Raw genomic sequence first — 22,169 nt, 5'->3', positions numbered from 1 at the left:
CCTTGGCGCCGTGTGCGGCCGCCGCCTTTGCCTGCGCCTGGGCCTGCGCCTGCTGTGCACGAGCCGCGGCCGCCGCTGCCACCGCCTCCCGACAGGACTTGACCTGCCGCTCCGCCTCCTGCACCTGTGGGCACCGAGCGGTACACGCCAAGGGCCACGCACCAGGAGTATATCAGGCAAGCAGTGCGAAGCGCTACTGAGGACTTCGCCTTCCTAATAACGCGCTTACTTCCGTAACATTCAGCTCGCAAACAGGGGGTCGCTTCTGGCGTAGGTGTGACCGAGTGCCTTGCTTACTTGCCACTCGACGCCTTTGCGGGGCTAGCCGGTTTCCAATTCTTGGGGGTTGGCAATGAGCCACCACACCCCCAGTGCTGCCACACATACGCACCTGCTGCAGCGCCTCACTCCGCCGTTGCTGGTGGTCCTGAGAGGCCGCCACCAGGGCTGCGTCCGCCGCTGCCTCCTGTGCCTCGGCACCGGACACCTCCTCCCGCAGCGCCGCCAGCCGGGCCTGGGTGGGGGTTAGGCAAGCGATGAGGGGAGGACGTGAACAGGATCATGGCCGTGCTGCCCTGGAGGCGTGATGCACTTAACATGGGTAGCCGGGAGTAACGCCTCTTGCTGCTAATGGACTTTGTCGTCACCGCCCTCTGAGGCAGCCCCGTGCCCCTGACGCCCGCAAATGCGGTCGACTCAGGGGAGGCACCTCGCACACACCTGTAAGCTCTCCAAACTCTCTATCCCAGACGACGCGTCCACCATGGGTGTGAATCCCCCTGAGGCGGCGTTGTACGAGTACCCCGCCTGCGCCGCCGCCGTCGCGGCCCGCGCGCTCGCGTCCTCCAGCCCCCTGCCCAGGTTCCGAAGCGCCTCCTCAAGCCCCGATCGGTCCACTGCGGCAGCAATAGGAGCGAGTGGCATCAAGTGGGATTGTCCATCGAGCACGAGGGCGGCGCCCTAATAAATGCCGGGGCTGCGGCTTTTCCCTTCCGCCGGCACGCGACGAGGCCGTCGGGGCCGTCTGACACTGCCCGCAACCTGCCGTCCGAGCTTCGACGTGTCCCTGCCGTCTAGGTGCAAGCCGTAATGTCGCATTTCAGAAAGCAAAACATTAAACGTTTGAAAGGACGTCGTAACGCAGAGCGTGAGGCATGCTGGCATGCCACCTTGCACTCGCTTTAAAGCCGCACCTGCGGGGCTCATCGATGGTTGCTGTACCATAGTTACCATACCATTTGCCTCCGGTCGCTGCATCACACCCTGCCGGGGCAAAGGCCAACCGGGGAGCGCGAAAACAGCCCGTCAGCAAGCAAGCCGCTTTCCTCTTCTCAACCGATACTTGCCACTACCAACAGAAAATTGCGACGATAGAATGGACAAGCCAATCCGGTCAAGGTTTTGACGCTATCACAAAGTTACCTCGCGAAGCCATGCTTGGGGCTTCTGGGAAGCGAATGGACAATCGCAAAAAGGTTTCCTGTGACCATAGCATACAACAAGAGTCAGCCTGAGCGTGCGCGGTCGACGGGCGGGCGCGGAACCCTGAGCCTCCTCACCCGGTGAAAGGGCAATTCGTATGATATCCAGGCAGCTGAATCTGCCCTGGAAATGCTATTGTCTGCTGCATCTGCTTAAGCGCTCCGAGCCATATTAACGACCGTATCTGACTCTGCACGCAGGTTAAATGCACGTTTCGTCCGTTGGGGGCGTAATAATAATGACGGCAAAAGCGAGTTATAAACAGGACGGGTGTGGCTCCTCCTTAAATGGGTTCTAACAGCGATTGACTCCATCCTTTGCCATGGCTATGGCAGCCCTTCAGCCTGCCCCGAGGCCCTCCCACCCCCGGTCGCGACTTCCCCATACTACGCTGTAGGAATAGTATAGTACAGGGACTTTGCCGGTTAGTATAATTTGAGACATCCAATCGAATCAGATTCCGTTTCCAGGTGAACCTTGCCCCAGCCCATGTCCTCAAACCTCCTCAAACGTCCGCAACAGTGGATCTCGGATAGCTGACTAGCACCTTTCAACGGCAGTGCAGAGTGGATTGAGCGGACGCTCACGAAGCAGTGACGCAGCACCGGTACGCACACCAGCACCCGGACCTGGTGGCGTGATGGGCCCGGCCGGCAAGCTGATGGGGGACTGCAGCCCGGTGCGGCGGTTGCGGCGGCTGCAGCCCGCTGGCTCCACCAGCAGCTGCAGGGCTAGGCAGGGCAGAGGGCCCAGGGCGGCGTGTTTTTAAGGTGAAGACATCGCTGCAGCTGACACCGTATCAGCCAGCAAGGTGAGATAGTGAGGAACCGTCACAGGCATGCTGGAGTGCATGCCTGTGCATGGACCAGGGCATCGACCACCAAAACGGCCTTAGTGGTCGGATGGTGTGAAGCAATTGCTATATACAATCTATTGCTGCAAAGCTCATACGATAATTTGATTCCTGTTACAATCTGCCAGTTGTGGCAATCGGTCGCGAATTCAGCGCAGACCTTCCAATCGATTAGCGCGGAACACGCGCCGCTGAGGCTTGCTGAGTACTGTCAGCTGCCACGAACGCAGGGCGCGCATGACGGCCCTGCGGCCGTGCTCTTCTCGGCCGCCGATCCCCCGCCCGCGCCGCCTCACACGCCGTGCCTTCCCACGTAGCAGCTCGCAGTGCTCCCCGCACCAGACAGCCAGCTACACCCGGCAGACAGCATCGGCACCGGCTATGGCGGCCCCACAAGCCGCCTGCCGGTCCACGGCCATGGCCACCGCCGGTGACACGCAGGCAGCGGCCAGCAACAGCAGCGGCACTGGCACCAGTACCGGTGGTGCTAATGATGGTGGTGTGGTCCGCATCCTGGACCTGTACAGCGGCGTGGGCTGCCTGCACGCGGCGCTGGGGCGCCCGGGCGTGTTGCCGCCCGGCTGCACGCAGGTGCAGGTGGCGGCGGCGGTGGACATCAACACCGCAGCCAATGCCGTGTACGCGGTGGAGCACGGCACGGAGCCGAGGGCACTGGACCTGACGCGGGTGGGTGCAGGGGGCGGGTGGCGGGAGGGTGCAGGGGGCGGGTGGCGCTGGTGAGGGTGGGCATGCAAGAGAACCCCCCTGGTGCCAGACATAGGTAGCGCCGCATGTGGTGACCGCCGTACACATACACATACACACACGCGTGTGTTGCGCCTGTGTAGGTGACTGCAGCTCAGCTGGACGCGCTGTGTGCGGACGTGTGGCTACTCACGCCGCCCTGCCAGCCCTACACCACCACCACCAACGCGCGCCGGAAGGACACAGCGGATCCGCGCGCCGCCTCGCTACTGCATCTGGTGCGTGTGATGCGGAATGTGTGCGGTGTGGGGTGCGTGACGGCTGGGCCTGCTGGGAAAGGGGTTGCTCCATGCCAAATGAGTTCAGGCCAGCGCCCGCAACCAGAGGCGGCGCCTGCTGTCTCCCTTGTGGTGTTGGGGAAGGAGGGCACTGGGAGGGAAGCCGGGTGTGCCCTGGCCGCCCGGCTGCCTGCAGGGAGGAGGTCCAGGGAGGCCGGGGAAATCGGATGCCGGGGACATTTGAGGCCAGGAACATCAGGTGCCACTTCGCCGATGCTGCCACCTCGCACAAAGCTGCAATCCTCCCCCTCCTCCTGTCCCCCCCAAGGCCTCTGTGCTGCCCTCCATGCGGCGGCCGCCCTCCCGGCTGCTGCTGGAGAACGTGCCGGGCTTTGCGGGCAGTCACAGCCGCCGTGTGCTGGCGGCGGCGCTGGCGGGCTGCGGCTATGGGCTGCAGGAGTTCCTGGTGTCGCCGCACCAGCTGGGGGTGCCCTACTCCAGGTGGGGGCCAGGGGAGGCCGGGAGGGGCCAGGCACAGAGGCAGGGAGAGCGTGTGTGCACCCACCGGGCTGCTGCGTCAGAGTCGCAGTCTTACCGCACGATGCTATGGGCTGTGAAGGTGGTCCCACATACGGACATACCCGAATCCCGCCCACCCAACCCTTCCGGCCTCCCATACCCTCGCGGCCTCCCACCCGCCCAGGCCCCGCTACTTTGCTCTGGCAGTGCGGCGGCCGCTGCGCCTCCCCCGCCGCTACGACTGCAGCGCCGGGCCAGTGCCGCACCCGCCCCTGCTCACGCCGCAGCGGGACACCGGCGCGGAGCCTGGCGCGGGCGGGGAGGAGGCGGAGCTGGAGAGCCGGTGGGCTGGCGTGTATGATGCGGGGCCCAGGCGTGCAGGTGACCACGGTGGCAGCAGCAGCGGCTGCAGCAGCGGCAACGCGGGTGCAGCTGGGCAGGTTCCCGGCCCACGCCGCCCCTTGGCCACGCCCGTGCACACGCCCGCGCCGCTGTCACTCTTCCTGCAGTCCGCTGCCCCAGGGCAGGCCGCCCTAGCTGCCGCAGCCATTGCGACGGCAGCCAACCTGGGTGATGGGACGCCGCCACCGCCACCGCATGAGCCGCAGCCGCCACAGCCGGGTGCAGCGGGCGCTCACGGCGAGGCAGCGGGGGCGGGCGGACTGGCCGGTGATGAGTCGGACCCCTGGGTGTCACACGCGGTGCCAGCGGCGCTGCTGGGCCGCTTCTGGCGGGTGTTGGACGTGGTGACTCCCACCGCCACCTACAGCAACTGCTTCACCAAACACTACGCCGACAACGCACTGGGGGCGGGCTCCGTGCTGGCCACTGAGGAGTTTGCCGCAGCCTACACACGCCGTGACGCGCGCGGCCGCCTGCACTTCTTCGTGCCGCCGCCCCTGCCGCCCGGACTCGGCATTGCCGTGGCGCCGGCGAAGCCGCGGCGGCGGCGGGAGGGCGACGAGGGGCGGAGTGGGGTTGGGGGTGGTGGTGCCGAGGCCGGCCCTGGCACTTGCATGAGCGGTGTGGCCTCACTGGCCCATGCTTGCTCGGCGCCTGCAGCGATGTCGCCAACTCCCCCAGGAGGAGCGCCCATGCCGGTCGCGTTCCGGCTGCGGCCGCCTCACAGTCGGGCGCAGGCTCACGGCCGCAAGCGCAGCAGGCCCTCAGACGAGGACGAGGACGAGGACGAGGACGAGGACTGCGAGCAGGGCCGGGGTCGGGGCCAGGAGCGGGAGCGGGAGCTGGAGGCGGTGGTGGTGGGTCTCCGCTTCTTCACACCGGAGGAGGTGGCGGCGCTGCATGGCCTGCCGCAGGGCTGGGCGGCCCGTGCGGCGGCGGCGGGCGTGGGTGCGGCCCGGCAGCAGTACGCCCTGCTGGGCAATGGGCTGAGCGTGGACGTGGCGGCGCACCTGCTGCAGTACCTGTTCGCGGCGGAGGAGGGGGAGGCGGCGGGGGAGGGGGAGGAGCAGGCGTGAGGAGGCAGGGGTACGGGGCAAGACAGGTCGGGGCAAATGTGCTGAACACTGGAAGCGCTGGTGTGCAGCGCTCCGCTGTGACAAGTTCTCATGGGTATCTGTCTGAGCGAGGTGTGAACTGTGTCTGAGCCATGCGGCATGGCGGGGCTAATGTCAAGCCCGAGAGCGGGGGTACCTAGGACGTCTGCAAAATACATGTCAAGTTTGGCAGCGACTGGCTCTGCGTTGGCCGTTGGGTGCGGCACGCGAGTTTTGAAGTTCATGTTGACTTGCTCGGAGCGAAGTATACGGTATGCATCGGAGAAGGCAGGTTCCCACGACGAGCTAGTGTTTGTGGCATCGAGTGCCGAATGGGGCGGTGACGACACCTACTTTCGAACGTCGTCTATCAATCGTCCTGTAGCGCCTCCCACGTCCCAGTCAACACCACCACGAACAAACGGTCAGCTATGAATTATCATGTCGTCTATCGATTGGCTACTTGGCTTCACGTGCGTACTGGTGTTGGTGTGGAGCGTGTCAGGAGCGTGCCCTCGTACCCCATTCGGGACACGCATGCCCGTCGACAACGCCCCCGAGCGGTCCCAGACGTACAAGCAAGTCCCAACAACGACTACTTCGTGGCAGCATGCTCCCTGTTACAGCTCGTCAGCTCGCAACACCGTGTCTGAGCCATGGGGACTGCGCAGATCCGCTCACTTGGCGGAGTTACCGGTACAAGGTCCTCGGGTCCTGCCAGACACGTGATGCGCTGGAAGACAACACGCCAGCAGGCAACCCGCCAACCCGGCAAATGGCCTACCTGCCTGCGCACACCAGCTCTGTGCTGCACGCAGCTATTACGGTAAAGAGCTAGCAGCAAGAGTTCTTGAAGTTATGTGACTTCCATTTCACACGCGTATTGCCCAAGTGCCCCTCGTCAACACCGCCCCTAAGGCACCTCGTCAACACCGCCCCCAACGCGCGCTGTACAATCACAATGCGCCAAATAACTCAACCTGGACAACCGGTGCCGTCAGTGCACACGTACCTGTGTACGGTGCGCACCCGAACCTGCTGAAACCTGCCGCGGCCCAAACCTGCCACGGCCCAAACCTGAAACCTGCTGCGGCCCCAACCAGCGCTGTGGGCCATCACCGCCTTGGCCAGCTCCAGGTCGTCCGCCAGCTTGGCGTGGCGGCCGCAGCCCCGCTTCCAATGGTTAAACCGGCCGTAATGGCGGTGGCACATCAGCAGGCCGTTGGCCTCCCAGCGCACCGTCGCCTGACTCTCCCGCCCCTCCACCTCACACGCCGCGCAGCTGCCCTGTGGCTTGCCCTGTGCCTTGCCCTGTGCCTTGTGGCTGGCACTCGCGGCCTCCACAGGGTCGGCGCCGTCCTCGCCGCCGAACTGGGCCGCCAGCTGGGCGGCCGCCTCCTTGCCGCTTCCAAACTGGGCCGCGGCCACCGCCTCGGCGTTTGGCCCCATCCATCTCCTCCCACAGCCCTGCCTGCTCCTCCCCCGCCTGCTATCCGCCTCTGCCACCCCACCTCACGCAATCTAATCCTCCGTCTTTTATTTATTTGCGCTCTGCCATCTCCTTGATCAGTTTCTCCGTGCGCTCATCCGGGCGGCTGGCGGTGCTGCGCGGCTGGTCGAGCACTGCGCCGCTGTCGCCGCCGCCCGTCTCCGGCGTGACGCGCTTGAGCTCCTCAACCACCTGCAGGGCCGGCGAGTGGGGGCGCGGGACCCAAGACGAGGACCCGAACCCGAGTCAGTCCATCCCGTTGAGCGCGGAGGAAGTGTCGCCTTGATCTTTGTCTCAGACGCCCTCTCGGGTGGTGCGGGCCGTAGCCCGTAGGGCAGGTGGGCTGTCCCAAATCCTTTACCAAAGGCCTAACCCAAACAAGCCCCCCCAGTGCTTCCGAATGCCGCCAAACCACCCTACGTAAAAACACACAACACAATCTTTCTTCTCGTTCACTCGCACCTACCTGCGGCTGGCCCGCGTTGTTAACGCCGTGCTTGAGTGTCTCCCACGCCTCACTGGCCATCTCGCTCAGCCGCTGCCGCGCAAACGCACCCGGGTCCCTGCGTGGGTGCGATGGGACAGGGTAAGGGGCAGGTTGGCGTAGTTCCGTAGTGTGCAGCGCACTCCCAGACCCAGGTCCCTGCGTGGGTGTGCGGCAGCGGTGTGGCGAACAGCGGGCGGGTGTGGCAGTGCGGCAGTGTGCCAACCAGATCAAACGAAGGCTGCCTCAACAGCTGCGCAGTTGCAGTTCCGGACTGCGCATGGCCAAGCACCCACCCGCCCGCCCAGTCGCCCCACATGTACACACACTCCTGTCCCATGCCTCCCCAGTCCTCACGCGCTCATGACGCGGCCGCCGGCGGGTCCGTCCGGCCGCAGTGGGTCCAATCCCCCCGCCACCGGGGTGCCGCCCGGCTGGGTGCGGCTGATGCTGCCCGCGCCGCCGTCAGGTGCAGGCAGTCCCTCCTGGTGGTTGTCGTTGTCAGCGGCCATCGCGCCCTCCACCGTCTGCCGGTGCCTACGGGATGTGTGGGGCGGGGTTGGCGGGGTGTTGTGTGCATGGCGCGTGGTTTTCCAAAGCTGGTAGCCAGACCGCGTGGTAGCCGGCCCGCGGACTAGCCGGACAGCGTGGTAGCCGGACAGATGTGTGCGCGCATGTCACCTGCATCACTGGGGCGCTCAGACCCCGGACACATACACTACTACTGAACATTCGCACACCCTTGATGATCGGGGTTTACAATCACTCAGCCGACAAGCCATCACGCGCCCATCCCGCTTGCGACCCAAGCAACCCAACCCGCACGCACCATACGTAGCCGCGAGGTGCCCCGGGGTCGGGCCCCACCGCGCCCACCTCCCGGCCCTGCTCGTCCAGCTCCCGCACCGTCATGTCTCCGGGCCGGTGCATGCCTGCCAGGAAGCCGCTGTCGTAGCTGTTCGCGGGAGACTCAATCTCCTGCAGGCGGCAGCGGCACCAGCAGCCGGGCGCAGCGATGGCTAGGGGGTCGGGGTGTGTGCACAGTCGATGCGCATTGGGTGTGGACTGAAGTGGGGAAGTGGAGTGGTTGCCCGCTGTGCACAACCCAAAACCAGCCCCGTCTCACCTGGCGGATGCGGGCGGTGTCAGTGGTGGCCTCGCCGCCACCGCCGCCCCAGTACCCGTCGTCATCGACCTGGCAGGAGGGGAGTAGCAGGGGCAAGGGGAGGAAGTGCAGGAAGGGAGTGAAGGGCAGGAGGGGAGTAGCAGGGGCAAGGGGAGGAAGTGGATGGCTGGTCAGGGGGTGACAAGGGAGAGAGCTACTTTCATCGGATGGCCAAGCAGCACCCCTACCTCTCCGGACTTCCTGCTGGGCATATCGTTGCGCGAAAACGCGGTGCCGTCACGGGGGTCGAACTTGACATCCTGCTGCTGCGGCCCCGCGCCGCCGTCCCTGAGGCCGCTGGAGCGAGGCGACGTGGCCCCCGGCTCCGATACCGCAGTAGTGCCCTCGCCGCGGTCGCCCGCGTCACCGGCGTAACCCCGCAGCAGCGGCTGTAGCAGCAGCGGCAGCTGATACGGATGCTGGTGCTGCAGCAGGGGCTGTAGCAGCAGGGCCCCTGGGCGAGCCGCGCTGCTGGCGGACGCGGCAGAGGCGCGGAGGATGCAGTGCGCAGCAGCGGCGAGCATTGCTGGCGCGGGCCTGCAAGGCTCTGTTTGGCTGTGAAGCTTCCACGTCGCTAATTGCAATGCAGCTGAAGATAAGCTGTGTAAAGCAATCAGTGGGAGGTTTGGGAACAGGAGGTATAGGATGCCGTTAAAAGGGACCGCCAGCTCCGCGGCGTCACCGGGCCGATGCGTCACCAGGTCCCTGCCAGCGAGCTCTGGCCTGCGCCTTCCCTTTCTTTGCTGCCAGCTCTTCAAGATCACATTGCGTCCACTAGATCACTGCTTGCTCCGCATCCTGCCAACCCTGCATCGCCCTCGTCTTGCCAAACCGTTAGTCCCGCACATGCTGGCTACTCTGCCGTGCATCGCTTACCCCTTGACTCCGACCTTCCTGACCCCCCCCCTCCCACCTCCGCACCTACGTTCCACCTACTCTGTCCGCGCGTTCATACGACCCTCACGCCCCGCACGTCGCTGGAAGCAGCAGCTGTGCAGTCAAAAGCACGCCACATCCTCTATCACACACTCCTGCCCCTCCACCTCCAGCTCCTGATCCCACCTCATGACACCGCTGCAGCAGCGCTGTGCGCCACTACCACCGCAGGGGCCCCTCAGGTCTCCATGGCATCGCCGCCCGCGGCCGCGCCGCCCTCCTCCTCGCCACCCTCCTCCTCACCACCCTCCTCCTCGGCGCCCTCCTCACCGCCCTCGCCCTCCGCGCCCTCCTCCACCACCTCCACCGCCACAGAGCCCGCCGTGTTGTACGAGTTGATGAGCTCGAAGATGTCCTGTGGGCGCCGAAGGGGCAGGACAGGGAGCAGCAGGAAGGGCGGCAGCACAACGGTCAGCTGGCTTTCGGGCGCGGCATTAGTGGACCGACGGCGGCCGCAGCAGCGAGTACGGCTGCGCCACCCGACGGCACATATGCGGCTGTAGCGTCTGCTGGTACACAGGCGGCTGTAGCGTGCGCATGTGTCACTTCCGCCCCAGCCCCAACCCGCATCCGCGCAGGCCACCTTCCACCCCTACCCGCCCACATCCACCCACACGCACCTGGTTCTCGCGGCCCAGCGCCTCATCCACAGGCGTCCGCCCCACCCTGTTGGCAGGACGCGGAGGGAGGGCAGGGGCAGGGGTGGGTGGTGCATGCCTGCCTGAGACAGGCGAGCGAGGGCGAGAGAGGCGTCCTGTAGCTGTGCCCTGCCCCCGCCCCCATACGCCGCCCCCCCCCCACACACTCACGCGTTGAGCACTGCCGCGCTGGCGCCCTTGTCCATCAGCAGCTTCACTGCCTGTGCGTGGGGTGGGGTGGGGTGGGGATATCACAGGAGCCAAAACAAAGCGCGCTGGGCTGCATTGTAAGCCGCTGGGATACGTATGTGCGGTTGGGATGCAGACGGATGAAAGCACGGCACGACAGGCGCGCACTGCCACACACCATCGTCTGGAGCCCATCACCCCCGCCCAAACGCTGGGCCCAGTTGCCCCCAGCCCCAGTCGTGGCCTGCCTACCGGCAGCAGGCGCAGTGCGGCACGCCCTACCCGGGCCCAGTCCTGCAGAGCCGCACCCTACCCCGCAGCTGACGCCTTCCTTCCCCACCCACCAGTTCCCGAATCCTTCCACTTGTCATTCAGCTCTCCCTCCTGCCCACGCTGCCCCCTCCCTCCTGCTCCGTCCAGCCATGGCCCGCGCCGCACCTCCTTGTGTCCGTTGAGACACGCCCAGTGCAGCGGTGTGTTACCCTGGTCGTTGGGGGCGTCCGGGCTCTGTGCGCGTATGTGGCGTGTGTGTATGGAGGGGGCGGGGCGTGAAGGGACTTGCGACTTGCCAGGGACAGGGGTGGTGAGGAGCGGGCCAAGGACAGCGCATCGGTCATGTGAAGGGCCGCGGCAGGGCCAGGCGCCCGGATTGTCCCTCCAAGCTGTAGCACCGGGTCCCGGATAGTCGCCCAGCACTCGTCAACACTCAGGCCGACAGATAGCAGGTGGGCGGCTGCCTGCTCCGGGCTGGCACCAACACCACCAGACGGCCCTACACCTGCCCCTTCCACCGCCCCCGCCCAGGCCTTCCTCGTACCAACTCACCGCCCCTGCCTCCAATAGCCGCGCAATGACCTCCGTGTGGCCATTTGCACACGCCATGTGCAGTGCTGCGGGTGCGGAGGCAAGCGTCAGCAGCCTCTCAACAAGCAGGCACCGCCGGTGTGTGCTGCACGGGGACGAGGGCGGTTCGTCGCTCTCCATAGTGCGCACCTGTTCTCCCAGATCCATCCTTGCTATCCACCGGTACCTTCTGCGCTAGCCCAGCCTCTATGTCCTCCATATCGCCATAGCGAGCGCCGTCTATGAAGAAAGCGACCCATTCAGGGTCAACGGTCTCAGCCGGCGCCCCTGACATGTTTGTTGGCCTCAGGCGTTGTTAAGAAAATGACAATGCAAGCGGGCTTGGGGTGACAAAAGCAGACGTTAATGGATTCTCGCGACGTTTGGGCGGCGCTGCAAGGCAGGCTCCAATTGAGCAGACAGGTAATGTTATAATGCTTACAAAGTATTCTGCAGGGACAGAGGCATGCGAAAATTCCCGGCATTCAAGGCAGGCATGGCCGACGGGCAGCACACGCACGGGCAGCGCTAACCAGTTCTGCACGACTGTGCTTATTATAAAATATAAATACACGCAATAACGGCGCTTCCACGGTTCTATGCCTGTCCTGCATGTCACCGCCGAGTTACCCGTCGTCCGTCGACAAGCTAATCTCACATGCCCCTCCCGCTCAACAGTCAACACCCACCACCGTATGCAACATGCCACAATCCAAATAGAACACATACTTTGTACTGTTATCATACTACTGTGATTGAAAACGTTCATCTGTGATGCTGCAATACAGGCCAAGGTATAGCGTATATCATAGCTTGGCCCAACAGGCGGTCACATCCACGCACAGCCGCCGAGATGGCTGCGATGGTGCCCTATCATCTGGTATACACACATGCCTGTGGGCACCCACGCGACTGCTGCGAACTCAGTGCCCTTGAAGCAGCCACATTTCTATGACTGCCTCAAACGCTATGAATGCAGCAAGGCTCCCACAAACGACAGCCGCACACTAACAATGCGCCAATTGCCTCCAGTCTGGCGCAGCCCCACAGCGCCCCTCACTTGCGCCCCATGCGCGCCGGGCTGCCCCGCGCGCCGCCCGGACCGCCGGCGCCCTCCCCATACGCCGCCTCCCGCAGGCTGATGGCTGCCCCCGGCGCCCCTGTGGCGGCCAGGCTGCGGCAGGCCTCCCGTGCGGCCAGGTAGCAGCGGCTGGTGAGGTGGCCCGCCTCCACACTCGTGTGCCGGGGCACCACTGGCGGCGGCGCGACGGCGGCCGCTGCGGCCGCTGCTGCGGCGGCCGTTGCTGGCTCCACCAGCAGCTGTTTGAGGATGGGGTGGGGGAGTAGAGGTAGGGGCGTGTAGGAGTTTGATTGGCGGCCACGTGGGGGTGGAGGCGTTGGGATGTGGAGTGTGGCCATACGACCGGTGCTTGCAGCAGTGCAGCAGTGCAGCAGTGCAGCAGTGCAGCAGTGCAGCAGTGCAGCAGTGCAGCAGTGCAGCAGTGCAGCAGTGCAGCAGTGCGTGTGCGTCTCGACCCAGTGCCCCACTGCCCCACCGCCCCGCCGGACTCGCCAGCCCGGGTCACCTGGTGCATCCACATGTGCGGGTTGGGGCTGGCGAACGCCGACTCCACCACACCGCGAGCCGCCTCCGCCTCGGCGCGCTCCTGTTAGCGGGCCGGGGCGGGGCGGGGCGAGGTGACAGGCGCATGAGGGCGTTGCGAAGGGAGATGAGGTGAGGCCTTGAGAGACAGGGTAGGGAGGGCAGGCAGCGCGAAGGCATCCAGACAGCAGCAGGCAGGGAGGGCAGTGTAACACCACCTAGGGTGGGGAACGGGGGCTTACATTCAGCATCTTGTTAACGACCGGGTTGGGCTGCGGCGGCGGGGCGGGCTGCGGCGGTGGCCTTGCTCCAGCGTCCATTAGCGTCTGCAGGAGGCGGGGCAGGTGCGGATGTGTACTTGCGGTGCATACGCCATGCCCCTCGCGCCCCTACACGGCATCGCATCAACCGCGCCCCACTGCCCCACCCGGCCCGCACGCACGCACCAGGTTGATTCGCTCCTGCAGCCCCAGGCTGAAGGTGCCCGGGTTGCCGCCCGGCAGGATGCCGGCAATGGCCCGACCCACACGGCCGCTGCCCGCCACGCCCACCACACCGGCAGTGAAGCTGCCGGCGCCGCCGCCGCCACTGCCTGGCAGTATGCCCAGGCTGGCCGCAAGCCCGTCAGGCACAATCTCAAAGGCTGCGGCGGGGTTGGCGGCGGCAGCGGCGGCAGCGGCAGCGATGGCAGCGCCGGGCCCGCCGCCGCTGGCTGTCCCTACCAGGGATTGTGACAGTGAGGGAGAGCGCGGGCCGGCCGCAGAGCCGGGCCGAGAGCTGCCGCCGCTGCCGCCGCTCCCCATACCTCCGTTGATGCTGAAAGACGCTGCAGAGCGGGGGCGCATGGTAGTGGTGACGGAGGCGGAACGGGGCCTCAGTCCCGGACCACCTCCGCCGCCTCCGCCGCCCGGTGCTGTGCTACGTGGTGAGCGGAGTCCGCCCGCCTCCGACACGTGCGACAGGTGGTGGTTGATGAGGGCGGCGGTGTGCAGGGGGTGGCCCGGGTGCGGCTGGGGCCGGTGCGGCCGCAGGTGGGAGCCGCCGGACCCCGCGCGGCCACCTGCGTGAGGCTGCAGGCCGGCGGTGAAGGACGCGGCGGAGGGGCGCACGACGGCGGCTCCACCACCCCCACCCCTAGGGCCAGGCCCGCCTCGGCCGCTGCCTGGCCGCTGGTGCCCCTGGCCTAGCGAGCTCCGTGGGCTATGCGGCGCACCGCCACCAGCACCACCGCGTGCCTGACCCCCGCCGCCACCGAACGCCGCCGCCGCAGCCTTCATCGCGGCAGCGGCAGCCGCCGCCGCTGGCCCAATCAGTTCTTGCGCGCGCGCCCCTACGGCCGTCCCCGTCCCCGTCCCCTGCCCCTCCTCCGCCACAATCTCAACCGCCTCCCAATCCGCATATGGGTCGCCGCACCAGCCCTGCTGCTGGCAATGCTGTGGGTGCTGCTCCCGGTACGCGCCGCCGAAGCTGAGCCCCGCCGACCCGCCATCGTGCCGGCGCTGCGCGGGCGGGGCCGCCACGCCCTGCGCGCCGCCACCGCCACTGCCGCCGCCCAGCAGGCCGCCCAACAGGCCGCCCAACAGGTGCAGCGGCCGCGGCCCACCTGTGAAGCTGCCGCCGGGTGAGCCTGGCAGGCTGCTGAGCCAGGGCGAGGAGGGGTTGGCGGACAGCCCGCCGCCGCCGCCACCGCCACCGCCGCCCAGCGACACAGCCCACTGGGAGCTGGACGCCCGCGTGCCGCGCCGCGCCGTGTCACCGCCGCTGGCAGCTGCACCCACGCGCGGTGACGCCGCCGCAGGGCTGCCGCTCCCCGCTTCCAAGTACTGCTGTTGATACTGCTGTTGGTACTGCTCCGGGTGTTGCTGGGGCGTACTGCAGTGGCTACCGACCTGGGCCTGGGACACAGCCGTCGAGGCGCCGGCACGCCTGCCGCGAGCGCTTGCCGCCCCAGACGCGGTCGGCGGGGGCTGCGGCGTGTGCGCTGCTGCCGCGCCCGCCGGTGAGTTGGACTGCGAAGTAGACGTAGCCAAAGACATGGACTGGGTCCGCATGCTGCGCACCATCATCAAGGGGCCCTCCCCCTCAGCAGCAGCAGCAGCAGCAGTAGCAGAAGCAGAAGCCGCTGCTGCTGCGCCGCAGTCGTCCACGGTGGCCGCAGCTGTGGCGGCTGCCGCTGTGCGGGCGGTCAGCCAGGCGGCCTGATTGAGGATGGCGGTGGTGCGGGGCGACGACGGCAGCGCCCCCGTGCCGCCGCCGGGCCCGCCTCCTTCCCCCAGTCTGCCACCCAGTGCTGTGAGCCGCAGCATCGGCACCACCGGCGCCTGGCCTGAGCCCGAGGCAGAGCCCGGCCCCGCGCTGGCACGTGTCGGGGACGCCGACTGCGGCCGTGAGTTGCTGGCATGTGCTCCGCCGCTGCCGCTGCCACCTGCCCCGCCTGGTCCTGCTGGGCACTCGGGTCCTGGCGAGCGCGACCCTGCCCGCGTGTGGCCTGCTGAGGGCGACACGGGCTGTGCGGGCTCCGGCTGCAGGTGGCTGTGCGGGTGCGGGGCCGCGTCCAGCGTCAGGTGGTGGCGGTGCTGGAAGCGCGGGCTCAGAGGCGAGGCCGCAGAGGTGGGCCGACTGCCGCCGCCGCCCCCGGTGGGTGTGGAGGGCCGGGGCACAGCGGGCACCTGTATTCGCAGCCGTGGCGAGGCCGGCTCCCACATCTCGGTGCAGGCCTCGGGGTCGTGGCGGTGGGAGGCGCACAGCAGCGGGTGAGGTAGCGGCGTGTCGATGCTGTGGCGCGGCTGGGGGCTGGGGGGGCTGTAGAGGTTTTGGAGGCTGTGCGGGTCCCCAGCGCCCGAGACCCCGCCGGCAATTGAGTTGAAGCTGCCGGCGCAGCTGCTGGAGCCCCACAACCCAGTGACGGCCTGAACCACCGGCATGTTGCCGCACTGGCTAGGGCAGGCGCGCCTGCAACACCATGCCGCAACTGACTGTTAAGACCATGACTGTAATTGCCCAGGGACGAGCTGGCCCCTTGTGAGAGAAACAGCGAGCGGCGTTTACGGTTTAGGTCCGCATGTGAAGACAGAATCCCTTATTTGACCTACCTTCGCCTATAAGCTGATGCACAGCTTTTAATCCTATAGCATCACTGTAAGGTAAGCCGCGCGCCAGGTAGTGCTTAACGGCAAACCGGGTTCAGGAATGCAGCTAAAGGCCACTAGAACGAGCGAAACGAAGCAGCGTTATCCGTGTTCAAGTCGTCAGTGGGAAGATTGTGCGACCGGCTTTACATTTGCCTTAAGTTTGCAAGCTAGGTCAAATAATGTCAAGGCGAGAACGTTGCGCCCGCGGGGCAGCTGTATGAGGGCGATTGTTACTCCTGTAGTACTATGTTTATGTCGATGCCGTGGTGCAGCGCCGTTCAGAAGTTGTGCTTACCCGCGGCGTTGAAAACACAATGCAACGCGTGTCAAAACCATCCTGATGAGCCTTGGGCAATTGTTTCTGGGCCGGGCAGAACCTGATCCTGCTTCAATTGTAAGTCATGCTTTGCCCAGCACAGGACCGGTGTGCGTCTGGACCACGCGGTCATCACACCGTACTGCCACGCTCAATTGGTGACACCAATTTGGTGAAAATCACCAATTTGGTAGCAGGGAACAATGTCGACTAGGATTTGCCAGAGCCCGTCACCAATTCCTGTGCACTCTGAATCCACAACACGCAAACAGGCTGCTTTGGCTAGTGACGCTATTCCTATACTAAGCAATAGTGTACGCACAATGCTCAGTGTAGCCCCCAAAGGCCGTAAGCAGCTTAAGCTGTGGGACATTGGCTGGATAGCGCCTGACTGCGCCTGCAAGCGCGGGGCTTGTGTTGCATACCGTACGGTACGGTGCTGCTGGGTGCGTGGTTGTTAAGTTGAGCAGCAGAAGTACTGTGAGACGTTGGCTGGAGAGCGCCTGCAAGCGCGGGGCTTGTGTTGCAGCTGCCGGGGCCGGAGACGCTGGGTACGATTCGGGGGGTCCCATCACCAATTCTGTGACACGGGTGCAATTCGGCCTGGCTTCTGCCAGAGCCCATCACCAAAGTCTGTGTCAGCCTGTTTAATTCCAACGCGATTTCTTACTGTCACCAATTATAAAATCACCAATTGAGCGTGGCAGTACGGCACTCAACGCCAGCACGCAGCCGCGCTAGGCTGGGGCGCTAGGCCAAGGGCTAAAGCAAGGCTAGACGCGCTTGACCTGGCTGGACGTGTTGGCCGTCACCTGCCGTCACACGTCTCCGATAACGCCGTTAGGGTTCACCTCTGTACGCAGCCACGGCAATCCTTCCTTTGACATCTCAAGATACGAACACAGACAAACAATCTTCCCTCCACCATGCAATCGTTATCCTTCATGCCTGGCCTCAGGCCTCTGGCAAATGGCTTGGCGTGTCCCTCGCCCCTGCCTGCCAGCCCCATCACTGAAATACTTTCATGCGAATGCCATGTTGCGAGCTTGCGGCGCGGGCACATCCCCGTCGTCCCCGGAGGGTGGGAAATCCGGAAAGTTCTGGATTGTGTATGGTCATACAGTTGTGGAAACCGGGGTGTGACAGCAACTTGACGCCAGCCCGGGCGCCGTCGTCCAGCCCAGCCATACCAATACAGCAGCCACCTTCCGTCAGCCAGCTATGGGCGCGACCGTCCACAGTGTTTACCGTCGGTTACGAGGTAACATGTGAATTCGCAACTTGCGCTACTGACTGCCTACTCTCGTGCCGCCTGCAAGCCCACTCCGCCTTCCGCGCTGGTCTACGTACGCATTAGTTCCGCAACACACGTCAATAACTTAGTTGTGGCTGATGCGGGTTTCAAGTTTGGGGCGGCGGCCTCTGCCAACAACTAAGACTGGGCCGGGGGGCCTTCTCAGATGCGGCCAGGACCTCCGCCGTCAAATGCGCAGTGGAGCAACCCAGCGACACTGCTGCTCCACACACCTGGAAGGGATCGCTCGTGCCCCTCAGAATGTGATGAATACGCACACGTCATGAATGCCGGCAAGGGCCGGCATGCGGCCAGCCCCACCTACGCAAGCGTTAACAGTCACCGTGTCACCGGCACCTACGCGCGCATTTGCCCCTTGCCCTGTACCCTCAAACCTACATGCACACCGCCCGGCTGCCCTGCCTTGACACTGTCCCATCGCACACACCGCCCGGCTACCCTAATCACGCAACGCAGAGCTCTCCCATCACAGGCCACTTCAGTTGCCCCTTGACCGGATGCAGTTGTCATCAGGTGCGGGGCAGATGTGCATGTCTCTTCCTCGGGTTCGGGACGCCCCCGCCAGAGACAGCCTGCCTGAGGCGGCCCGCCACATGCTGCAACATGGCCGCCTCACACGCCACTTAAAAGGTCAGTCAAGGCATCGCCAATACCGCTGCCAATACTGCTACTGCTGCCGATGCCACCAAAGCTGGGCCCCGGCTGGGGCCTGCAGAATCCCTCATGCTCCCCGAAGCGCCCCAGCGGCTTCAGCCCGTACCTGCGGTCGTGGTGTGGCCACACACGCGCGCGTCAAAACACAAACGGAAGAAGACGCGCCCAAAGACCCCGCACGTGTGTGAGCGTGTGTGTGTGTGTGTGTGTGTGCGTGTGTGTGTGCGTGTGTGTGTGTGTGAGAGAGGGGAGTGTACGCGCGCACTCACGTGCCTTCAGCACAGTTGCCTGCCCCGTTCAGTTTGCGGTACCCGGTGCAGCCAGTCAAGCGGTGGCAGTAGCCCGCTGGCCGCCACTGACCCCCCCAGGCCCCCCCACACACACTGCCCACCTGTCCATAATGGCCTGGAATTTGTCGTACTGCCTGCCGCTGAGGTGGCGGTGGTGCCACTCGATCACCAGGCATCTGCACAGGGGTTCGTGGTGCGAGATTGCCCGTGCTTGGAGGCCGAGGTTGAGGTCCAGGTCTAGATGGCACCAACAAGTGCGCCCGAACAGCGAGCCACTCGCCCCCACATCCGCCTCCGCCTCCAGCCTGGCCCGCACTCGCTCACTTGACGCGCCTCAGCCACTGCACGTTCTTGCTGTCGCTGAACATGACCGCCTCCGAGCCCTCCACGTCCACCTTGAGCACGTCCACAGCCCCCAGGTGGTACTTGGCCAGCAGGTCGTCCAGCGCCCAGGCCGGAACCAGGTCCGACACAGAGGCGGCGGCGGTCTGCAGGGGGCCCACAGACGTGGCCCTGTGGGGGTTGTGCACAATTTCATAAGTAATAAAGAAGAAGCGCAGTTCTAGCCATGCACACTGCTGCAGCAAGGGGGGGCTGGAGCGGGGGTTGCAGGTACCAGCCCAAACTAAACCGAACCCAATGCAAAAGAGCAAGCAGGAGAGCGTAGCCTATGCTTTGACAACGGAGCGGCACTCGGCTTAGTCCCCATCCCCGAAATCACGACGTTCACAGCTCCCGGGGGAGAGGGGAGAGTGGTGGGTGAGTGCGGCAGTTAGTGGAGCGTTGCAACCGGCTCTCATCTGCTTGTCATGCCTGACGTAATGCACGAACTAGCGGGGGTGAAGTTGGACATGGAAGTAGTTTTACACGTGCCAGAGCACATACCCGCTGACACGCCACACGCACACCGCAGCCCACCAAAATAGCAGTGCCGCCTCCCCTCCTACCCATCGCTCCCCCATAAACCACCCCCGCCCCACCCCACCAGTCAGCGGCCTCCTGCTTGACCTCGTGGTCGTATATGGGGCCGTTGAGGGTGATGAGCGTGCTGCTGCCCCAGGCCGCGCCGTACACAGCCTGGATGCCTGGGGTGGCAGCAGCAGCAGCGGCAGCAGCGGTGCGTGGGGAGGCGTTTGAAGGGAACCCGGCATGCGTGTGCGTGTGCGCGCATGTGTGTGTGTGCGCGCGCATGTGTGTGTGTGTGTGTGTGTGTGTGTGTGTGTGTGTGTGTGTGTGTGTGTGTGTTAAAGAGCACAAGGAAAACGTTGCGCAAAGACAGTGTATGCGATGCAGCAAAGCGACGGTGTGTGTGTGTGTGTGCGTGTGTATGTGTGTGTGCGTGTGTGCTGGTGAGGCATTCGTGGGCAGTCAGGCAGGATGTCAGGTCAGGTGCAGCAGTCGCGTACGCTTGGTACCCCCTGCCGACTCACGCCGGTTGTGGGCGGTGTTGACGGCTAGGAGCCTGCATGCGGGTGACACACGGGTTGGTGTGGGCCTGGGGTGGCGGGGTGACGGCAGCGCCAGCAGCGCCGCCTGCAGCAGTCGGCCGCAGCACACCACTCCAATGCCTGCCCCTCCCCCCTTTCCCACGGCTTCCATCGGGCCGCACTACCCGGCCCCAGCTGCCGACAGCCCACACGGCCCAGCACGCGGATTCACTGGACTCGGGCACACGCTGCCCCTCCCACCCCGGCTTCCTCCCCCTCCCCCGGCTCCTCCGTGCGGCTCCTCCCTGCTGCACTCACTGGAAGGTGGAGGTGCCTGGCTCCACTGTCACCACACGCGCCTGCGGGTGCGCCCGGCAGGCACACGACGGCAGGAGGGGGGGCGCATTCATGCAGGCACACCGCCGCTCATTACTTGCGCGCGGACAACAGCTCCTAGCTCCACACGGCTGACCGCGCATCTCACGTCCTCATCCGCACCTACACCCGCACCTCCAACTGCACAGCTCCAACTGCCACCCCACCCCCGCCCCCTGCGCGCCTCCCTCCTCCCTCCCTCTCTCCCCCATTAGGCCCCCCCACCGCACGTTGGGGTACACAGCCGCCAGCACATTGGCGGCCAGTCCGCAGTTGCCGCCCAGGTCCAACACGCTGAGCACCGAGTGCCGCTCCAGGGGCAGCTGTCGGCCCAGGCCGCAGAAGTCACACCTGCAGATGTGCTGCTCCAGAACAGCAAAGTCACTGGTGGCGGGGGGGACAAGAGCAGGGCGGAGGGCAGGAAGTTTAAGAGGTGGCAGGCGCAGGTTGGGGGTCTTACTTCGGGGCAGGGGCAGAGACCGTGAGACGGGCCAGGGGGATGGGGGCGAGGAAAGTTACGAGGGCTTGCGCTCAGGGCTTGGGCTGGAGGGAGTACTAAAAAGAACTGAAGGCACAACCCTTGAAATATAAAACACGAAGAGGCTGGAGCAGCGAGCAAGAAACCCAGCGAGAAACCCGTTGAAACTGCACTCGACGACGTGTCCGCAACGGGCAAGCGCACTACCAGCCCTCCAGCCCCTACCTGTCCTTTCTCCCCGCCTCCCCCCGACGGTACTCGGCGCACCTTGTGTTGCTTCGCAGCATAAAATTCATCGTCGCTGCGCCCTGCGCTAGCTTATGACTCGGGGAAAGGTTGATGCGGAGTGCCACTGCGTTGCAGGACCCCGGATCGCGGAGCAGTATTTCCGATTTCAAGCATCAAGGCCGCTGAGAAACATTCGGGACCGAGCGCGCCGCCAGCTACGCCAGCGATCGTGCCATGCATCCACTTACCGGGTGTGAAGAAGGGCAGCTCCAGAGTTCGCGCGTATACATCTGGCCAGTTGTAAAACAGCTGTGGCTTCTCGTTAGTCGTGAAAAGCGGGTCGACAATTGTTGACGATACATCCGGACAGACTGGTAATGGCATCCTTGCCGCCCACGCGACCACCAGCGCCCCCACGAAGGCTGCCCCAAACAATAAGTCATTGTACATGATTGGTACTGAACGAAGTAGTCATTGTTGGGACTTGCTTGTACGTCTGGAACCGCTCGGGGGCGTTGTCGACGGGCATGCGTGTCCCGAATGGGGTACGAGGGCACGCTCCTGACACGCTCCACACCAACACCAGTACGCACGTGAAGCCAAGTAGCCAATCGATAGACGACATGATACTTCATAGCTTAAGACAGAGTTTTAGGTCGTTGGGCCCAAAAATCGCTTGCTCGGCACTGCCGCATGTCTGTCGCAAGGCCATTCTATTCTTGACCCAGGACCGATACCGTCAGCTATGTATAGTATGTGTAGGCTCTAGGTGCTGACTGGAAAGCAAGCGGACATTCCTAGCGCGAAAGCGAGGGCAAAATGTGTGGAAATGTCGCCCACGTGTTCCTCAGCAATTTCCAGGCCAGAGCCCACTTAAGAGTTGCTTTTGATGCTCTAAGTTCATATTGGGAGGATAAGACGCTGCGGCATCGGCATATGCCCTTCTGGGCAGGCCTGCAGGCCCCCAACAAGGCCCGCAACCTGCGGAGGGTAGGGGCTATGCCTCCAGTCATTCCCTCCCCAGCGCGCCAGTGCTTCATATTACCCATACCTGGCGTATTGCCGTATTGGGGCAGGTAGCCGCCGCGGGGGGGGGTCCGTGAGGGTAGGGGATAATGGGGCAAAATTGCGGTTGACACGCCGTGTCGTACAGTTCACAGACCACACTTGCAGGAGCTACAACCTTGCCCACGTCTTACACGGTGTGATACGGATGTGCTGCGGTTTTCAGTTCCTAAGGTATCGGTGCCATCGTGTCGATAACGTGTCAGGACC

The 22,169-nt window shown here is 64.8% G+C and overlaps 7 protein-coding genes across 7 annotated transcripts in view; 1 reads left to right on the top strand and 6 right to left on the bottom strand.

The window, feature by feature from the left end:
* CHLRE_12g484650v5 (uncharacterized protein) overlaps positions 1–1,885 on the bottom strand; it is a 6,322-nt gene extending 4,437 nt beyond the window's left edge. Inside the window, exons 1-6 of the mRNA XM_043067815.1 lie at positions 1,560–1,885; positions 1,423–1,480; positions 1,194–1,263; positions 721–896; positions 392–514; positions 1–124 (exon numbers count right to left, since the gene is read on the bottom strand). The exon at positions 1–124 is cut by the window's left edge and continues 27 nt beyond it. Coding sequence (XP_042917910.1) covers positions 1–124; positions 392–514; positions 721–896; positions 1,194–1,263; positions 1,423–1,480; positions 1,560–1,630 — 622 coding nt within the window. The 5' untranslated portion in view covers positions 1,631–1,885. The remainder of the gene's footprint in view (positions 125–391; positions 515–720; positions 897–1,193; positions 1,264–1,422; positions 1,481–1,559) is intronic.
* Positions 1,886–2,445: 560 nt separating this feature from the next.
* CHLRE_12g484600v5 (uncharacterized protein) lies at positions 2,446–5,721 on the top strand. Its single transcript, XM_043067814.1, has 4 exons — positions 2,446–3,022; positions 3,184–3,318; positions 3,647–3,819; positions 4,022–5,721. The coding sequence occupies exons 1-4, from the start codon at positions 2,573–2,575 to the stop codon at positions 5,313–5,315; spliced, it is 2,052 nt and encodes a 683-aa protein (XP_042917909.1). The 5' UTR covers positions 2,446–2,572; the 3' UTR covers positions 5,316–5,721.
* A 32-nt stretch (positions 5,722–5,753) lies between these two features.
* On the bottom strand, positions 5,754–9,035 carry CHLRE_12g484550v5 (uncharacterized protein). The gene is made up of 6 exons (XM_001703121.2): positions 8,660–9,035; positions 8,433–8,501; positions 8,136–8,284; positions 7,664–7,843; positions 7,289–7,385; positions 5,754–7,014 (listed from the first exon to the last, which is right to left on the bottom strand). Exons 1-6 carry the CDS (start codon positions 8,993–8,995, stop codon positions 6,874–6,876), a joined length of 972 nt encoding a protein of 323 aa, XP_001703173.2. The 5' UTR covers positions 8,996–9,035; the 3' UTR covers positions 5,754–6,873.
* Positions 9,036–9,113: 78 nt separating this feature from the next.
* On the bottom strand, positions 9,114–11,445 carry CHLRE_12g484500v5 (uncharacterized protein). The gene is made up of 6 exons (XM_001703120.2): positions 11,228–11,445; positions 11,060–11,124; positions 10,673–10,741; positions 10,217–10,266; positions 10,028–10,073; positions 9,114–9,762 (listed from the first exon to the last, which is right to left on the bottom strand). The coding sequence occupies exons 1-6, from the start codon at positions 11,370–11,372 to the stop codon at positions 9,586–9,588; spliced, it is 552 nt and encodes a 183-aa protein (XP_001703172.2). The 5' UTR covers positions 11,373–11,445; the 3' UTR covers positions 9,114–9,585.
* A 58-nt stretch (positions 11,446–11,503) lies between these two features.
* On the bottom strand, positions 11,504–16,415 carry CHLRE_12g484450v5 (uncharacterized protein). The gene is made up of 5 exons (XM_043067813.1): positions 15,773–16,415; positions 13,127–15,632; positions 12,923–13,006; positions 12,664–12,744; positions 11,504–12,397 (listed from the first exon to the last, which is right to left on the bottom strand). The coding sequence occupies exons 2-5, from the start codon at positions 15,602–15,604 to the stop codon at positions 12,134–12,136; spliced, it is 2,907 nt and encodes a 968-aa protein (XP_042917908.1). The 5' UTR covers positions 15,605–15,632; positions 15,773–16,415; the 3' UTR covers positions 11,504–12,133.
* A 278-nt stretch (positions 16,416–16,693) lies between these two features.
* CHLRE_12g484400v5 (uncharacterized protein) lies at positions 16,694–21,765 on the bottom strand. Its single transcript, XM_043067812.1, has 9 exons — positions 21,143–21,765; positions 20,934–21,018; positions 20,419–20,572; positions 20,132–20,172; positions 19,817–19,848; positions 19,372–19,471; positions 18,711–18,899; positions 18,488–18,562; positions 16,694–18,202 (listed from the first exon to the last, which is right to left on the bottom strand). Exons 1-9 carry the CDS (start codon positions 21,342–21,344, stop codon positions 18,055–18,057), a joined length of 1,026 nt encoding a protein of 341 aa, XP_042917907.1. The 5' UTR covers positions 21,345–21,765; the 3' UTR covers positions 16,694–18,054.
* Positions 21,164–21,765, bottom strand: CHLRE_12g484375v5 (uncharacterized protein). Its single transcript, XM_043067811.1, has one exon. The coding sequence runs from the start codon at positions 21,517–21,519 to the stop codon at positions 21,334–21,336; it is 186 nt and encodes a 61-aa protein (XP_042917906.1). The 5' UTR covers positions 21,520–21,765; the 3' UTR covers positions 21,164–21,333.
* Positions 21,766–22,169: the final 404 nt, after the last annotated feature.

The sequence above is a fragment of the Chlamydomonas reinhardtii genome, chromosome 12 (genome assembly GCF_000002595.2).
Source record: "Chlamydomonas reinhardtii strain CC-503 cw92 mt+ chromosome 12, whole genome shotgun sequence".
Taxonomy (NCBI): Eukaryota; Viridiplantae; Chlorophyta; class Chlorophyceae; order Chlamydomonadales; family Chlamydomonadaceae; genus Chlamydomonas; species Chlamydomonas reinhardtii.
The sequence above is the reverse complement of the archived record's forward strand: the minus strand, read 5'-3'. Positions and strand labels throughout refer to the sequence as shown.